A 19,025-nucleotide genomic window follows, 5' to 3' on the forward strand; every position below is an offset into this window, starting at 1 on the left:
TTTTCTTGAGTAGTTGTTTTGGCTTTAGCAAACTGCTAGACCTCTCTATGATTACTTCTCCCATGTTGGGTTTATATGATAATGCAAAATACATGTTTTTATTTTCTTCAGCTTGCCCCATACTAACCAGCCAGTGGGACAGCCATGCTAAGAGCCAAAGATGCCCTATTGCGCCTCTGGCTCCACCACTGCACACACCTGGCACAGCTTCCAGCCTGCCGGCTCACATGGCGTTCGCTGCACAGGCAGCCGCTGCACCCCGAGTGGGCTGCCCTTGCTGAAAAGCAGCTGAAAGGCAAGAATCCAAAGGATTTAATTTGGCGCACCCCAGAGGGGATTGACATCAAGCCTTTATACTCCAAAAGGGACACAGAAGACCTCCCTGAGGAGCTGCCAGGGATGAAACCTTACACTAGAGGACCCTACCCAACCATGTACACATACAGGCCATGGACTATCCGCCAGTATGCTGGCTTCAGTACAGTGGAGGAGAGCAATAAGTTCTACAAAGACAACATTAAAGGTAAGATGGCTACTTTGGGAAACCACATTGCCTTGCAGAACAGTGGGGATCATTCATGTGGTGAGTTACATGGTGAATGTCATTATTCTGCCTTGTGACTTTTGATTTCTGATAGGATCTTCCCAATTGCACTGTATTTATTACTGGTAAACTGGATCATTTCTGAAACTGCTTTTGCTCCATTTTGCCATTCAGGTAGAAAAATTAATGTGCTGAATGCTATTTTCAGTTGTTCTGCCTTAACAGCTAGAGAGTCATAATTTGGCTGCATTCAAGGCTCCAACCAGCAGAGATTATGGAGCACTTCATGCTTATTATGTGATTGTGAGAGAAGATAGCAGCAGAAAACAACGTTGAACTTCGTCACTTGGCTAAACTTTTGGTGTTAGTGCATTCTGACATTTTGGGTTTCCATCTAATATTATAAATTTTAAATTAACTTATAAATACATATTACTTATAAGTAATTTATCTGTGGCACTTTTTATTTCCCACTTTACAGTCCCTCCTACTTAAAACATAACTGGCTGGGGGGTGGTGGTGTTTGTGGGTATTTACCTCCTATGATAGTCATGGTTAGCTAATATGAAGCAGTATTAGCTGCTTTAGTATCCTTGCAAGTATTATTGATTCTTTCAGTTTATAAAATTCTTAAGAAGTTATTAGAGGTTTACAAACAAACATTTAACTAGAAATATTGCTCTGGATATACTTGGTTTTCCTGGTGAATGCTGCTGCTGAAGCAGAAATGCTAATGCTTGGGTTAGCTGTTGGCACAGCTCAGTAACTCAAGTCTGTTTGCTGCCATCTTTATTTGAGTTTTGAAATTGTGATATTGTAATTTTATCTTACTGTGTTAACGGTTGTATTAATATTGAATTATTTAGCGTAGATTCTGAATCTGACCTTGTTATTTGTAAAGCATTTCTAATAATGCAATTAAAATAGCTCTCTAATTGGAGAAATGCTGTAAAAGAGTTGTTAGTTCTCATAATTGCTGAAATTTCTATTGCTTGAAACTAGGCAGACATTTACATTTATGTCATTGTGCTGCAGAACTAACACTTAGCTTTTCAGATCAGGGATGATGGCTGGTATCTGACCAGAGCTCTCCTGGTGTTGAGAAGGGAATTTGCAAATGCCGTAGATACAGTTAACTTCAGGAACAGCAGTGCTGGGCAGAGGGTGAATGCTTGGGAATAGCAGAGTTTGGGGTACTGCTTCCAGGTTGCAGCAACAAGTCTGCCAAGAGCTCTAAGTATCCTGTTCCCTGCTTTATGAGTAATTTTCTCCTACTGCAGATTTAGTAATGTATCACTTTGCTTTACAAATAAACAACATCTGTCCCTGGAGGCAAGATAGCAATTTGTGTGCGTGTGTTTAATTTGTGATAAAAAAAAAGGTAATGTGAAGTCGTTTATCATGCTTTTGTTTCCAGCTAAGTGGAATTGCTGTATATAAACCCTGATACTGTCTGTCTATGCACATTTGCAAATTGTGGCTAAACTGTATTAATCGGTTTGCTAAGCATTGTAAACTGATTGTGTGACTGAGTCAGAAGGGCTACAGGTTTGTTTTGTTTTTTTTTCTCAATTAAAAGCTTTTTCATTTAAAGTTTAAGTCTAGAAGACCTTGGACATGTTTGGGGAGGAAACAGTGTTTAACATCAAAAATTGGTTTCTCATCCAAGCCTGGATCATGTAAAATAAAATTAATGAATGTAGGTCCAGTTTTAATACAAGTCTGTTCAACACTTCTGAATCTCTCTGTGTTGGCTTTTTTTTTTTTTTCTTTTTCATTCAGCTGGCCAGCAGGGATTATCTGTTGCTTTTGATCTAGCCACCCACCGTGGTTATGATTCAGACAATCCACGAGTCCGAGGAGACGTTGGGATGGCTGGAGTTGCCATTGATACAGTGGAAGACACCAAAATCCTTTTTGATGGAATTCCTTTAGAGAAAATGTCAGTTTCTATGACAATGAACGGGGCAGTCATTCCCATATTGGCAACATTCATTGTAACTGGAGAAGAACAGGGAGTGCCTCAGGCCAAGCTGACAGGGACAATCCAAAATGACATCTTGAAGGAGTTCATGGTCCGAAATACCTACATTTTCCCCCCAGAGCCATCAATGAGGATTATTGCTGACATCTTCCAGTACACCTCAAAGGTATTTCTTCTTTAAATGTATTTACTTCTGTTATTACATCTAGTTAACTATTTGTGAGGCACTTCGGAGGACAAAGCAGAAGACGGAAAGACCTGTCATAGTGATGAATGATGTGGTTGTAGAAAGGGCCAGGAGGAGAAGTTAAGATCCCGAGTCACTTACAGCATAAATTTAAAGTTTTTTTAAGTCAGTCCAAATAAAAGTCAGATTAAGATGAACCTAAACCTGAAGGGATGTCAGGAAGCTTATAGACAAGGAGCAAACAGGGTGTTCTTTGCCCCATGGTTAACAATACAGCTGTAATGAGGAGCAAAGAGGGAAGAAATCTTGAAGGACTCCTGCTGCAAAATTAAACATGAGAAGGAGCTAATGAAAGGGATGAAGTTCTGAACTGATGACTGGAAGTTCAGTACTACCAGTTGTTTTCTTAGTGGCATTTTCATTGAACAGGTGGCACACAGCTTTTAACTGAGAAAGATATCATGGCAGGTGATAGTTTAAGCATGTGAAGTAAACATCTGCAAACACCACTTAATAGAGATGGATTGTATTCAGTTTACAAAGAATGTATTATTCATGAATGTTGATAGAACAGTTATCTGATCCCCCCTTCTGCTGTTGTACCCTGATATTTTTTTATTATTGCAGCATATGCCGAAATTTAATTCCATTTCAATCAGTGGGTACCACATGCAAGAGGCAGGAGCTGACACTATTCTGGAATTAGCTTATACTATAGCAGATGGCTTGGAGTATTGCAGAACTGGACTTAAAGCTGGCCTTACCATTGATGAATTTGCACCAAGGTGAGATAAAAAAATTTCGAAGTATGAAACTCACTTTTGTTAAAACTTGTAGTTTTACCAAAAGTTTAAGAGAATGTAAAAGAGTTAAATATCAAATTCAGTATTTTTACACATTAAAACAATATTGACAGTGCTCACATTGCAGATAGGTTTTGTTTTGGTTTTGTTACACAATTTCAGTGGTAGGAAAATATGTCTGGTCCAAAAGACATTTAGACTACGTCTACACTAATAAACTGAATAAAGCATGCTCACAAGCCCAAGCATTGTCAAGGTCTGTTGCAATAACTGTTCTCTGATCAGAAAAGGATCTCTAACCTCATGTATCGAATACAGTTGTAGCTTTAGGACTGCAGAATGCAGCAAGAGCTCTTGCAATTCTTTTAGGCTGTAGTATTATTTATGTTTTTTAGTAGTAGTATTTTGAAACATTTGGGGAAAATGCTTAACAAGGGGAAGTTCAGGTAGTTCAATTTACAGTTGCAAATTTCTAAAAATAAAATTTTTAAGCAGGATATTGTATTTTTGTATAGCTGCTGCCAAACTAAGCAGAAGCAGTTTCAGTGATCTGGTTGATTTACAGATTCCCTAACTATACAGTGAGTCTAAAAAAAAAAAATACATGATTCACACAGCCTCTTGCACATTCAAGCTAAAGGAGTCAGCTGAATTAACCTATTTCCAGCATCTGTGGTAAAATCCACGTGAATCATTCAGAAAAAAGGTGCAGCCTTATTTTTAGATTTTCTAGTTATGGAGAATCTGTAAGAGCCTTTGGCAAATTGTTTCAATAGCTAATTCACTGTTAAAAAGGCATCTTTAGTGTAATGGGGTTTACTAGCTTTAACTATCATGTTTAAATGTATATATCATAGAAGATATAAGTAGCAAAGAGAGATCAGTCAGTCTGTTCTCTGATATGCTTGCCAGTATTGAACTGTTTTATTTTTATTAGAATCATCAGTAAAAGGATGAAAACACGCTTATAATATGTGATGTATTCTCATTTTAAGTAGTTTGTGTGCATAACTACGCTAGTAGATTGTGACCACGAGGCACACCTGGCACTGGGGTGTCGCTGTCTGTATCCGTGACGTGCTGGAACACCACTTGACCTAGGGCTTCCCTAAAACAGACCTTGGGGACAGTTTGGCAGTTCCAGGGAGCATTGTCACTGGCAGTGTGCTTGCGGTCACTTTGTTTGGAAAATAAGTCCAATTATTCTGTATATCATATTCTATATCAGCTGGCATCAGTGTCCAGGAACATCATCATATGTCTGGGTTATTTCTGTAACAGTAAATTAATCAGTGACCTTGGTGTAGGGCTTCTCCTTTACTGAAACAGAGTTAGTATAATAGTTTAATGTTTTATGCTGATCATATACTGTTATTACAGGCTTTCCTTCTTTTGGGGAATTGGCATGAACTTCTACATGGAAATAGCTAAGATGAGAGCTGGGAGGCGGCTGTGGGCTTACTTGGTAGAGAAAATGTTTAAGCCAAAGGATCCCAAATCTCTTCTGCTGAGAGCTCACTGCCAAACTTCGGGCTGGTCACTCACTGAGCAGGTTAGAAACTGGACTGTCATCAACTTCCTCATTTAAATATGTTTTCATGGTATGTATCTGATTTTAGGGGGCTGCTGATTTTACTCGTAAAGGTGCAGCTTTCTGAAGGAAACCGCCTGTCTTACCCTGACAAATGCACACACTAGCACTGGATACATCTTTTTGCTTATGTAAAACATAAGTCTTGTTGAGTTCCAGCAGCATTGCTTCCCAGAACCCTGCTTCCCAAAATACTTCAGTATTCTGGACTGCCTTGTAGTGCTCAAGTGAAAGGCAGAAACTGGAGTCTTGAAACTGTATTCACAAAAGGATTCCAGTATGTTAACAAGCATGTTAAGAATGAGTTATGCAGTCTGAGCTACTGTTAAGTTCCCTTAATAATCACATTAAATTAGGCAGCTGCACTGTGTGATTCTTCACTCTGTCTCAGAATGTAAGTCACCCCCTGGAGATCATAGAATCATAGAATGGTTTGGGTTGGAAGAAACCTTAAAGCTCATCTAGTTCTAACTCCCCTACCATGGGCAGGGACACCTTCCACTAGACCAGGTTGCTCAAGGCCCTGTCCAGCCTGGCCTTGAACACTTCCAGGAATGGGGCAGCCACAGCTTCTCTGGGCAATCTGTGACAGTGCCTCACAGCCCTCACAGTAATGAATTTCTTCCTTGTATTGAATCTAAATCATGATAACTGCTCTGTGACTTTAAAGGCACATATATCCAACTCGACTCTCTAAATGTCTGAAAGAAACAGATAAAAATTTTCACCTAAAGGCTGAGATTATATTCCTTAATACTGACTGTTTCTATACCTTGTGCTCCAGATTATCTTTTTGTTTTGGTTAATATCCCAGTTCTCCTGCAGATATCTTTCAGTTTTATAGCACCAGCAAATTTCAGCTGTAATTCCTGTCTTTATATAGAGCTGCTGTTAATGCAAATACTAAGCACATTTAGTTCCAGAAGGGATCTTGACTAGTAACCTGTCTGGCAGATGTGCTATTCACTACTCCAAGAATTCTGGATCTGAGGATAGAGGACATTGGGATTTCCTGTTCCATCTTCTCCAACCTGGACTCGTGAAGTTCTTCGAAATAACACTAAATATAAGTTAAGCCTTGCTGTATTATCAGACCAGTTTGCTCATACACTGATAATTTTGGCTTGCTTTCTGGATTAATCTCCTTGTCTAAGATACTGATAAGTATAGATCAGTTTGAATGCTAATTATTGACTGTTCTTTTTCAGCTTTTGCTATGATTGCAGTGTTTCAATGGGGAATCTTGCGTTCATTTCATTGCAGTATAGTACATGTGTGACTAATCTTCTTCAGCCCTCTGGCAGAACCATTGAGCTTCAGAGTTCTCCTTTTCATTCCAGGATCCCTTTAACAATGTTATCCGTACTACAATTGAAGCAATGGCTGCAGTGTTTGGAGGTACACAGTCTCTGCATACAAATTCCTATGATGAAGCCTTGGGTTTGCCTACGGTGAAGAGCGCTCGCATTGCTAGGAACACACAGATCATAATTCAAGAGGAGTCAGGTATTCCTAAAGTGGCAGACCCCTGGGGGGGATCTTACCTTATGGAGTGCCTCACCAATGATGTCTATGAAGCTGCTTTAAAGGTCAGTTTGTATAGCCTTTTATGTGTTGTAGGAAAATTGGTATATGAGTTTTGAGAAATATCTCTTAAGGGACTGTCTGATAATGTTGATAACTTCTAACAATTATTTTACACTTAAGCGTCAGTGATTTCTTTGTAAATGAACTTTACAAAAATACACTGTATATTTTGAGAGAGGGACACTTCTATTAGAAGTTAACAAATTCATGGAGTTTTGGTAATAGGAATGTTCTTTTGTTTGAGATGTCTCTTAATTTATATCAAAATCTGTAGTGAGAGATGCAGAGATAGGAAGCGCACTTTTAGAGCACAAGACTGTATATATAGTTATAACATAAATTTGCATGATAACACCAGTGCCAAAGCTTGTTTTCTGAAGAACCTTGCTACTACTCACTTTCTCAATCCTCTTCATTTCTCAGCTTGTTGAGGAGATAGAAGAAATGGGTGGAATGGCTAAAGCTGTTGCTGAGGGAATTCCCAAACTTCGTATTGAAGAGTGTGCAGCCCGAAAACAAGCCAGGATTGACTCTGGTAGGAAGCAGAGAGATGAAAGAAAGGAAAACTACCAATAGAATACCTTTGTATAAAAGTCTTTTATGCACATTTTCATTGGGTTTTTTTCTTCTTAGTTTAGGAGTAGCAGATTTTGAGAGATAAAATGATAATAGTTTCAGTGAAAGCCTTGGAAAAGAGATAGATGTATGTATGAAATACAGTACCAGTATGAAAATAGTCCTGCTTGATTTGTTTAAGACTAGATTAGACAAAGCACTAGGAAGACCGTTTTAAAGGAGTATTTTGGGCCTTCAGTACCTAATCTTTTTATTTCTGATAGTATCTTTAAACTGTGATTCCTGAATTTAAAAGCATGAGTGCCAGCAGATGGCAATATTGAATGTATCTGGCCAAATTCCTGGTTTTGCTTGAGAACTGCCTGTTTTCCCCAAAGACTAGGAAAAAAAAAAAGCAGTCATCTCAGATGAGTGTGATTATAGCTCTTTCTTTGTGATCATAGAATCATAAAATAGGGTTGGAAAGGACTTTAAGATCATCTAGTTCCGCCCCCCCCCCCCCCCCCCGCCATGGGCAGGAACACCTCACACTAAACCATGCCACCCAAGGCTCTGTCCAGCCTGGCCTTGAACACCACCAGGGATGGAGAATTCACAGCCTCCCTGGGCATCCCATTCCAGTGCCTCACCACCATTACAGTAAAGAACTTCTTCCTTATATCCAATCTAAATTTCCCCTGTTTAAGTTTTAACCCGTTACCCATTGTCCTATCACTACAGTCCCTCGTGAAGAGTCCCTCCCCAGCATCCCTATAGGCCCCCTTCTGATACTGGAAGGCTGCTATGAGGTCTCCACACAGCCTTCTCTCCTCCAGGCTGAACAACCCCAACATTTTCAGCCTGTCTTCATATGAGAGGTGCTCCAGTCCCCGGATCATCCTTGTGGCCCTCCTCTGGACTTGTTCTAGCAGTTCCATGTCCTTTTTATGTTGAGGACACCAGAACTGCACACAATACTCCAGGTGAGGTCTGACAAGAGCAGAGTAGAGGGGCAGGATCACCTCCTTCGACCTGCTGGTCACACTCCTTTTGATGCAGCCCAGGATGCGGTTGCCTTTCTGGGCTGCAAGCACACACTGTCGGCCTATGTTCATTTTCTCATCAACCAACACCCCCAAGTCCTTCTCCACAAGGCTGCTCTGAATCTGTTCTCTGCCTGGGATTGCTCCGACCCAGGTGTAGGACCTTGCACTTGTCATGGTTAAACTTCATGAGGTTGGCATCAGCCCACCTCACAAGCGTGTCAAGGTCCCTCTGAATGCCATTCCTTCCCTCCAGCATATCAACCAAACAATATATATGTAATGTAATGTTATCAGGCACTGCAAATAAAAATGGTTTAGTCCATACTGGCTGAAAGCTGAAACACAGATTTTCAATGTGACAGATTAATTTTTATTTACATGCAGTAGTTTTAGGTAGGAACTTTACTTTCTTATTTGTCTGGTAAATCAGAAAAATAAATGTAGAAAAGTGCTGGAGATGAGCACTTCTTAATTCTGTAAGATTCAGTCATGTAAACTGAAAAAGAGAACAACAGCTAATGTATATTGGTAACTCATTACAAAATCAGTTTGTAAGATAAATATTGGTTTAGTTCACATCTTTTTTTCAGTCCCAGTATTTGCCAAGTTCATGCATCTCATCCTCTCGTAGTCTTTCCTGTAGAACAAAATCTTATGTATTTGAAGTGTATGTAGTTATAAAGCAAAGCACTGCATTATAATGCTCAAAAATTTTCTTATTAATATTATGTCTTTTCATAGTAATTTGTAAATCTATGCTGAGTTTCTGGTGTTTCCACTGGAAATAGGGTCTGAAGTAATTGTTGGAGTAAACAAGCATCAGCTAGAAAAAGAGGAGGCAGTGGAAGTTCTGGCTATTGATAATACTTCAGTCCGTAGCAAGCAGATCGAGAAGATTAATAAGGTGGGAACAACTTTCTTAAAAATGAAAGTTCTTGTAATTGCAGATAGAACTTGAATAAAGGTGGCTTGCCAGAAACTTGATTCTCAAATTCCTGAAAATATGCTCTAGTCTTTAGCAGAAAAGCTGCATTTCTGTTCAGCTTCACTGGAGGCTGATGGAAAGTCCCAAGAAACACAGTATTCTCATTCCAAACAAAAATGGTTTTGTTACATTCATTTCATTTTAACCATTGTATTTCAGATAGTCTTGTGAATTTGTTTAACCTTTCAAAATAAGGAACTTTATGTTTTCTGAAAATAAGATAGAAAATAGCTATGCAATGTTTTGCTTTAAAAAATCTACTATTACTTAGTCACTCAGACTATTGCATCTTGTCAAGTGCTATTAAGGGGCAGGGTTATGGAAGCAGAAATCAGCTTCCACTTTCATAATTAGTAAGAACATGGATAAAATTGTTTTAGAGTTATTTTATGGACTTGTACACATTTTAAAGTCTGAGACAACCTTTTACTTTGAATCTTACTGATGAATAAATAGCATATATGGACAATTGACAATTGCATGCATCTAGAATTAACATTTGAAGTCAGCTCACTTTGTAGTTTAAGTTAATATTTCTCTCTTCCATGTTAGGTGAAGGCTAGTAGAGATGAAGCAGCAGCCCAGCAATGTCTCACTGCTCTAACACAGTGTGCTGCAACCGGAGAAGGCAACTTACTTGCCCTTGCAGTGGAAGCAGCACGTTCAAGGTATTGAGAGTGGGGATGAATATCCAACTGATGTTTAAAAATTGTTGGTTCATTTTCGCCTTTTAGTTGTTCTTCTGTATGGTGTCAGTGCATTTGGTGTCTTGAGATGTTTTGGGTTTTTCTTCAGAGGTGGAAGTAAAAGATGACTTCAGTTTGACATTGTAAGATAGACTATTACATTTTACAGTCTCATAAGGCTATGCTTTAATTTCTTACAAAGAACAATATGGATACAAAGAATCTTAACAGTGTTCATACACATTCCTTGTTCATACACATTGTGTTGTTTGCAACTCAGATTCTTACCAGTTTCAGGACATAACTAGGTTTCTCTATCACCCTGCTATTTCACAGGTCAGGGAGCTTAAGAAGTGTCTGAGAGGTGAAAATGGATATTCAGAATCTTCTCATGGTCTGTTGCTTTATCCTTCATTGCACCATGAATTTGTGTGAAAACGTTTTTTGAGTGAAGGAGAAATAAGTTTGGTTAGTCAGACAAACACGTGAAAGATACTCTTGAGTAGAGCAGTGAAGCATCCTTTGGAGTCCAGTGGAACGTTTACTTTTTTCACCTAAGGCGCTTTTAAGACTTTTCTTTCCTACTTCAGTGTTGGTCTCTAGAATAGATCCTGTCTGTCCGTTCTTCAATTAACTAAGTTTGAGGAAGCACAGGGAATCTCTGAGCACTTGAGGGTTCTGATACAGCATGGTTGGTCAGCAGTAATTATGAGCAGTGCAGAAGTTCATGAAGTGCAGATTACTATTTATGTACAAATACACTGCCCTTGCCACATTTTGTAGGGGTTATAGTCTGATAAAACACAAAACAGAGAATATAGCTGTCTTTTGGTCTCCACTTCAAAATTTTAATTTTACTTAAAACCCCAGATTACGCTGCAGATTACCTGTTAACAGGTAGACAAAAGGTGCTACGAAAACATAACTGAGAGCAACCAACAGAAAGGGGTCTGGGAGTGCTGGCCAGCAGCAGGCTCAGTGTGAGTCAGCAGTGTGCCCGGGCAGCCAAGAGGGCAAATGTCATCCTGGGATGTATTACCAGCCAGTCAAAAGAGGTGATTATCCTGCTGCATTCAGCATTTCTGCAGCCTCTCCTTTAGCACTGTGTGCAGTTGTGGGCCCCGCAATTTAAGAAGGATGTGAAGGTCCTTGAATGCTTCTAGAGAAGGGCAACAAAGCTGGTGAAAGGGCTGGAAGGAATGTCTTATGAGGAGCAGTTAAGGAATTTGAGCTTGTCTGGCCACAAGAAGAGGAACCTGAGAGATGACCTCGTTGCTCTCTGCAGCTTCCTGAGGAGGGAACTTAAAGAGGAAGGTGCTGAGCTCTTCTCTCTGGTATCCAGTGGTAGGATATGTGGGAACAGTTCAAAGCTGTTCAGAGAAGGTTTAGACTGGATATTAGGAAGCATTTCTTTACTGAAAGGGTGGTCAAACACTGGAACAGGCTTCTTAGAGAGGTGCCCTGTTTAACAGAATTATTGCTTATGCTACCTAAGTTTTATAATAGTGAGATGAAAACAGTTATCTCCAGAACAGAGTTTTGCTGTAAAGAGAAACAAAAATGGGAGGAGGTTTATTTTAACAAACTGGTCTAATGTGGCTAGCTGATTAAAGAAGAGTGTAATTGTCATTAGAAGTACGCTTTTCTTCTCCTGTTAAGAAAAGAATACAGGGATTTCAGAAGCAGTATTTATAGAAGAAATAAATGTATTTCATTTTTTGTGCAGTACACAGAAAAAACTTTATCCCAGCCACCAGATTATTCTTCAATAAAATTGATAGTCCAAACCATTTCTTTTTCGCTTCTTACATAAACTTGCATTTACACTTTCAGATGGTAAGAACAGAAACACACCACATCTACACGTGCTGCACTTTAATTTAGCACTGAAGTTATACATAGATGCTGCTTCTGCAAAAGAGGAGAAGAAAGATTTATCTAAGATTATAGTTTTCTCTAGAAAAGACATGGTTTATGCCACTGTAAAGCCTTCAGCAAACTGCCAGCGTTTACACAGGAGTAAGTTGTCATTGTTTATGCATTGGCTGGATCTATATGAGGCTGCAATCTGTGATGTCTAGCACTCTGAGGAGGAGTCAGTATTTATAGATACTATTTCAAAGTCTGCTGCAAACTTGCTCTTGAATTGGGGAAGTCAGTTAATCTAGCACTTACACAGTTTTACTTTTCAATTTCTTATTAGTAATATCAGAGAACAGTAATATTAGTATGAGTATTTAGATGTCCTGGCAAACAAAAACTGATGATCAATAAGGTCTGAGAGCTCTTGTAATGCAAGTAACACTGGCTGTCTGAGATCATACAGGTGCTGTAAAAATAAAGTGTACTGCATATCAGTGTCAGTGGGTTCTGATGCTGTCATGGACAGGTTGCTTTATAACTAATGCTTTTTGAATCATTGTTAACAGGTAAGTTAAAAGAGAGTATCAGAATAAGTCACATTCAGACATAGCCGTACAGAACTATAAATTTGGTATTACTTTGCCTTAACTGCTTTTCTGGACTATGATCCTCATAAATCCAGATATGAACTCAGTGCTCTGAGGAAGAAAATGGATAAAAGCAGAGAATGTTAAAAATGTAATTCCAGAAAGGCCAGAGGAGGGGAAATGATAAAAAGTGACCAAGACAGTGTCAGTAGTGTGAGTTAAAAATGTGTATTCCACCATGACACAAAGCAGGCCAGCTGTGAAGAGTGGCACCTAGAGACAGGAGATCGGCTTCAGGCATATGCATTACACAGATCTTGCATATATATTCATGATAGGATTTCTGCCATTCTACATTAGCATAGTTACAGTTTATAACTATGGTTAAGGTTGCTGAGTATAAAAACACATGAGCTAGCAAAAGAGCAAATAGCTAGAGTGGGTCACAGGAAGTAGAATAACTCTGAATTTTACTGAAAAATTCAGTTAATACAGCAGAAATGTATCTTCTGTTACAATGGATGTATGGCAGATTGCATGAGGTAGGAATCAGATAATAGCTACTGAAACTGCAAACGGCAGAAGGAGAACCAAGTACAATTCTTTCACCATCCCTTTCTAAAGGTATGTAGACAAAAAGTTGCATCTTGTCCAAACATCCCTTGAGCATTTCATTTAAAAGCTTCAGAGTATGCTTAACCTAATTTTGCCTCATAGTACCTTATATTTAAATGCAATATGACAGGAGAAAATGTGAATTCCAGGGGTTTGAAACATGCTTAGCTGTAGCTGAATGGGGTTTATTTTCTGTGTCTGTAAGCGTACTTTTAAAATGCTTTGTAAGAGTAGTATTTTTCCTTTCCTTTGACAAAGTTTGCAGCAAGTTGCATTCATTTCTTCTATATATACAAATTCTTTAGTCTTTTTCTGTTCAAGTATAAACTGAAATATTTTTATGACAGATTTCAATAGAAGCTCAGTTACATACCTTCAAAATCATTACTCAGTACCGATTCCCAGTTAATTTCATACCAGAAGAAGCTTGCTGTGTTTGAGCTACCGATTGAACTGCTCTTTCTCCACACAAGGTGTTTTTCCCTTCTAAGAAGGTTCCCTTCATCAAGCATTTGGTTGTGGGGTCAACTGTAAATAGAGTGCAGCATTGTTTACTTTGGCAAAATCTGCACTATAGATTTTACACAGACAGGTGGAATTTATTCGGGTAGATGACAACGTGATTTGCTTCTAGCACTTGCGCTACAGCAGCAAAATGTGTATGATTTTGAACATTCACAGTGTTTCCAGCTTGTAACTTGCATGTAAATGGATTTCCTAGGTTCTTGTACAGCTCAGTGGATAAAGGAGCTATGTCAAGAGTAGAGTAGAGGAGAAGAAAAATAAATACTGAAATTTAAACATCAAGGGAAAAGAAAACAAATTCCAGTTAAAAAGTTACTTTTCAGGCTTTTCTGTGTGTTTATGTTTTGATTTATATTTTGAATTTATAGTATGAGTCCAAATGCAAGCTCTTGTAGTCTCAGCCCCCCAAAATATTCTTATTTGAGAAAATTTAATTTAATTTCTTGAAATATTTTGCTGTGCAGTGGTCCCTGTTGCTTTGTCACTTCTCACATCAGCAAAACAGTATTTCTTTAAAAATTCTCTTGTATGTTCTATTAATGGATGACAGTGGGGTGAGTCAGATGTTCAGAGTTGTAGCACTAAAGGGGAAATGAGTGCAACTGAATTTGTTCTGCAGCATGGCCAGTTTTTGGGCCACTGCCAGTGTGTATCTGTAGTCTCTTTTCATATAAGTCTCCTGGTAGCATTAATACTTTGTTCCTCTCTCTTAGGTGCACTGTTGGAGAAATAACAGATGCAATGAAGAAGGTGTTTGGGGAGCATAAAGCCAGTGACCGAATGGTGAGCGGAGCTTATCGCCAAGAGTTTGGAGAGAGTGATGAAATTCTTCATGCCATCAAGAGGTGAGAATGGCTTCCTATATAGCTAAACACAGCCTCACATTTAATCCTTGAGATATATGTGCTACTCGTTGTGACCTAAAAAAGCATTTCCCAAACCTGCATGACACTGACCTCAGTAGGCACTCCCATGACTGTCAGCAGAATAAAAACTAAGTGCAATAAGAAAATAGTCAAAACTTAATTGAACTTGTATTTGCTGGAAAACAAAATCCACTGGGGTGATGTTATAATTTGAGATTTTTGTTCAAATAAACTATGCAGCCACAGATTAAGAAGCTGAAAAACATTGCGTGAAATCCCCATACACTGAATTGCTTCCTTTACAGACTGTGTAAGAGTAATCTCTAAAATATTACCAGTACCTCATAGTTACAAAACCTGGTTTTCTTCTGCCCATAAGTTGTTGCTGTAACCTCATTCTTACTGTTCCTAAAATTATAAGGCTAAAATCTGTCTGGATGTCCACATACAACTTCCAGTCTGTGCATGTTACTTACTCATACCACAAGGGAGAAAAACATCAGAAGATGGTAGCATGTGTGAAAACAGTTGCCTGTTTGTGCCTTTTGTTAGCTTCTGTCTTTGCTGCTGTCCTCTTGGGTAAAGAAACTTAATTGCTGTAGTGGGTGGTGGTGTAATAGGAATCAATGTTTCTAAGTCCCTGCTGTGTTGCGGCTTACACATTAAAGACTTAAAGGCTCTCTTGAAAGGGAATTTCTTGATGGCTTCATAATAGTGATGTTTAGCCTGACTTGACTTTTCAAGTCAAGTTGTGCTGGGGAATGTCACCATCATTTTTTATTTTAAATATTTATTTTAAGTATTTTTAATTATACATTTACAGCTTACAGGTTGGTTGGGGATTTGAGCAACCTGGTCTAGTGGAAGGTGTTCCCGCCTGTGGCACAGGGGGTGGATTTTTCACTGTGTGATCACTAAGGCTATTTCTAACCCAAACCATTCTGGGATTCTATGATTCAGATACCTACTTCATCGATCTTCTCAGCAGTCTTTAGGAATAGAGAAGGCAGGCCCAACTCCTGTACATCCTCAAGCAGAAGTTTCTTCAGGCTCTGCTGACATAATTCCTTTTTAAGCTGTGCAAGTTCTTACTTTTTTGCTTCTTAAATGCTGCATATTTCTGTCCTGGAATCACCTCCTGAGGCTTTTCACGTCTGTGCTAATAAATGCTTTATCTAGAGTCATTCTTTTCCCCTGAGTAAGCTACTGGATTCAAAGGGTGATCATCCTGGCCAGGTCAACATATGATTTCAAGGCACATCAAATCCATCCAGCTCCTCTCAGAACAGGTTGGACAGACCCTTTGGTGACTTGGTATAGTGGAAGATGTCCCTGCTCGTGGCAGGGATGTTGGAACTGGATGATCTTAAGGTCCTTTCGAACCCAAACCATTCTGTGATTCTACAGTTCTATGAATAATAAAAAAAGAACCAAAACCAATAAAAACTGCCATTTCTGAGATGTGGTAGTTTTAGTGTCCCAGTCAAAGTAGTGGTACATGGATAATGAGCAGCAAGATGAAAGATGTGCTGTGGTTATCGAGTCACCTTAATACAACAGAAATATGAACTGCTACTAACCAGAAGAAGGGAGGTGCTGGAATGAGTGCACAGAATGAGGGATACAGTTATCCTTTTTGGGGCAGACTTGTGACCAGTTGAATGATGATGCACAGTATGATGTCTAGGACACATCTTTATGTCTCTGTGTGCCATACAAGTTCTTTTGAAATAATTGGTTGTAGTTATCCTTAAAACCTAAGCATTGTATTTTAGGTAATTGTCATTCAGATCATTAAATCTGAAATAAAACCATAAAACCATTAAATTTTGTCCACTGGAAAAGTGGTGGAATGGTTTTCTTTAAAAAAGAACATTTTATTGTTGAGGCTAGTAAATACAAGAAATCATATTAGTAATCATATAACATAAAAATTAACATAGTGTGCAGACTATGTAGACAAAGCATGACTTAGAAGATCTTTTTTATCTGATGCATATGAATGATGCTACAGTTGAAGCCAGTGCTTTTTTTATTTGTGGAAATACTTCTAATGATTTTCAGTGACTTACGAAGATACAATATGTATATTCAATCAGAGTTAACAAGTTCATGGATCGTGAGGGGCGCAGGCCTCGTATACTTGTTGCAAAGATGGGTCAAGATGGCCATGACAGAGGAGCTAAAGTCATTGCTACAGGATTTGCAGACATTGGCTTTGATGTGGACATCGGTCCCCTCTTCCAGGTATGACTGAGCAGTGTCCAGTGTTTTTCAAATGCAGCATTTTTCCCTCTAATGCTTGTTCAGCAGCAAGGCTCAAGCTATTACTTCTCATGTCATCCCCTTTCCATACAGACACCTCGAGAAGTGGCCCAGCAGGCAGTTGATGCAGATGTGCACTGTGTTGGTGTGAGCACACTTGCAGCGGGTCATAAAACTCTTGTGCCTGAACTCATCAAAGAACTCAATGCCCTTGACCGGCCAGACATTCTTGTCATATGTGGAGGTGTCATCCCACCTCAGGTACAGGTCAACATCATTTCCATCAGGACTGAGAGTCTACTTTATTTCTGTCTGCACTGCTCTTAGCTATTTCCTATATTCTGTTAGTGTTAAATAAGATTTACAGAACTGAACGCTACTGTGTACAATCACCAGGTTCTGCACAGATCTGCAAGGTGGTTGCAGAGTGCTGTTGGGTCTTGCTGATTGGGTTTTCTGTACATCATGTTCTGGTTTATCTTACAGCATTCGTTGGATGGTATATTGTGTCCTGAAATCAGTAGCCTGAGAGAGGTGTTCTTTATGCTCTGTTGTTTCTGATTACGAGTACCTTGCATATTACGGTTAAACGCTAGCTCCTAAGAGACTTTATGACTTCTGGTAACAGTTTGGAAGAGTCATAGCTAGTGACTAAGACACCAGACAGGTCCCATCACCTATAGGCTACATATCACATTCACCATTTACCCTCTCCTCATGTTCCCCATCATCAGGCCTCAGTGTTGCCTCTTTCTCATTCCCTCTGCTTTCTCCTAAACTGTTGAACTGTTTTCTGGATTCTCTTGTAGTGAGATCCATGGTTTTGCCTTAGCTCATCCACAATTTCCCTGCCTGAATCACCTTTAGGGTGATCTTCTGTCTAGAGAGATTTAATCTGATTTTGCATATAAATCTCCTGTTACACCCGTTTCCCAGACTTCTTCCTTTTCTAGCCATTTAGGTAAGTGTTCAGGAGTGACAGACTTTTAAGTTGAACAAACAGAACTCATAGTGTTTTTCTAGGAGAAAAATTGTGTTTTGTTCAGTATCTCTCAATGGGATGCTACTAACCTGTTGTTGAAAAATAATGTATCCTATAGAGAGAGAATACATAACTGCTTCCCAGGCCTTTTTGAAATTTCAGGACAGTCATAAAATCAGACTAACTCAAATTACAAGAAATGACTGGCAGTCATCTGGCCCAAGCCTTTAGTAAAGCAGTATTTTCAAAATTAGTGTTATATTTAGATTAGGACATTCAGGGTCACATCCAGTTGACTTTTGAATGTTTTCCAAGGATCTGACTTTAGTCTGATTCTGAACAAATCTTTCCCAGGAGTGTTTTTGTACCACTGAACTAACAATTTTTTCCCATTTCCCTTTCTGCTGTGCTGCCTCTTTCTGGGACTTGTCACATACACTTTCTCAGGCCCAGCATACACAACAGAACAGAACTTTTAAAACAATTATCAATTTTCTGTTGCACTCTTAACTAAAGCACTTAAATTTCTTTCTGAACAGGATTATGACTTCCTGTATGAAGCTGGTGTTACCAATGTGTTTGGTCCAGGGACTCGCATTCCGAAAGCTGCTGTCCAAGTCTTGGATGATATTGAGAAGTGCCTGGAGAAGAGGCTGCAATCTATGTAATGCTGAAATGTCACACAACGCAACCAGCCTTGTACTAATCGCTTACAGAATGTAATCATCAGAAAGCAATGGCCAGCACATACCTTTGGTTCCACTGCCCTGTGCCCTGGTGTTTTGTGCTTTCTAAGAAAGTTCTAATTAATTCTCTGCTTGTTCTATTTGAGGATTATTTATATAGGTACTCACAAGAAAATTTTACCTCTACAACTATGACTTCTGGGAATGAAGGGAACTCATCATTTGGGTTTGTTGCATTTTTTTTCCATATATACTGATAAATAAAATATCTGTTCCAGCTCTTTGCTTGATCTGTTTTGCCAAGCAGAGGACTTCTTTTGAATTTTTTGGCAGGTATTGTAGACCTAGAAGTCTTCAGATAAGTCATTGAAGTTCAGTAGAGATGTGATTCAATCCAGCAGCACTTTGATATTAAGGCTAATCTGACTTAAATCTCTTTAGAAACATACAAGTAGATAAAACATAATTTATCAAAGTTCATGGTTTGTTTAATGAGATACAAATCCTCTATCTGGCAGTAACCTATGTAGGGGCATGCAGCTCTGCTCTGTCTACATCACTGCCCATCCCCAATACATCGCTGGTTTTCAAATGAAGTTCATTTCAGTGCTCATTCTCCCTTCTGTAGTTCTGTATTTTTGTTCTTGCTGTCCCTGTCTATTTAGCAC

General features: G+C 39.0%; 1 protein-coding gene across 1 annotated transcript; it reads left to right on the plus strand.

Annotated features, from left to right (window-relative positions):
* Window positions 1–111: 111 nt before the first annotated feature.
* Window positions 112–18,647, plus strand: MMUT (methylmalonyl-CoA mutase). Its single transcript, XM_057427507.1, has 12 exons — window positions 112–523; window positions 2,327–2,694; window positions 3,343–3,500; window positions 4,899–5,070; window positions 6,450–6,698; window positions 7,120–7,231; window positions 9,086–9,201; window positions 9,835–9,950; window positions 14,272–14,403; window positions 16,524–16,671; window positions 16,783–16,950; window positions 18,211–18,647. The coding sequence occupies exons 1-12, from the start codon at window positions 145–147 to the stop codon at window positions 18,337–18,339; spliced, it is 2,247 nt and encodes a 748-aa protein (XP_057283490.1). The 5' UTR covers window positions 112–144; the 3' UTR covers window positions 18,340–18,647.
* The last annotated feature ends 378 nt before the right edge of the window (window positions 18,648–19,025 follow it).

The sequence above is a fragment of the Pezoporus wallicus genome, unplaced genomic scaffold (genome assembly GCF_028554395.1).
Source record: "Pezoporus wallicus isolate ANWC-B61680 ecotype Strahan unplaced genomic scaffold, APGP_CSIRO_Pwel_v1 contig_6464, whole genome shotgun sequence".
Classification (NCBI taxonomy): Eukaryota; Metazoa; Chordata; class Aves; order Psittaciformes; family Psittacidae; genus Pezoporus; species Pezoporus wallicus.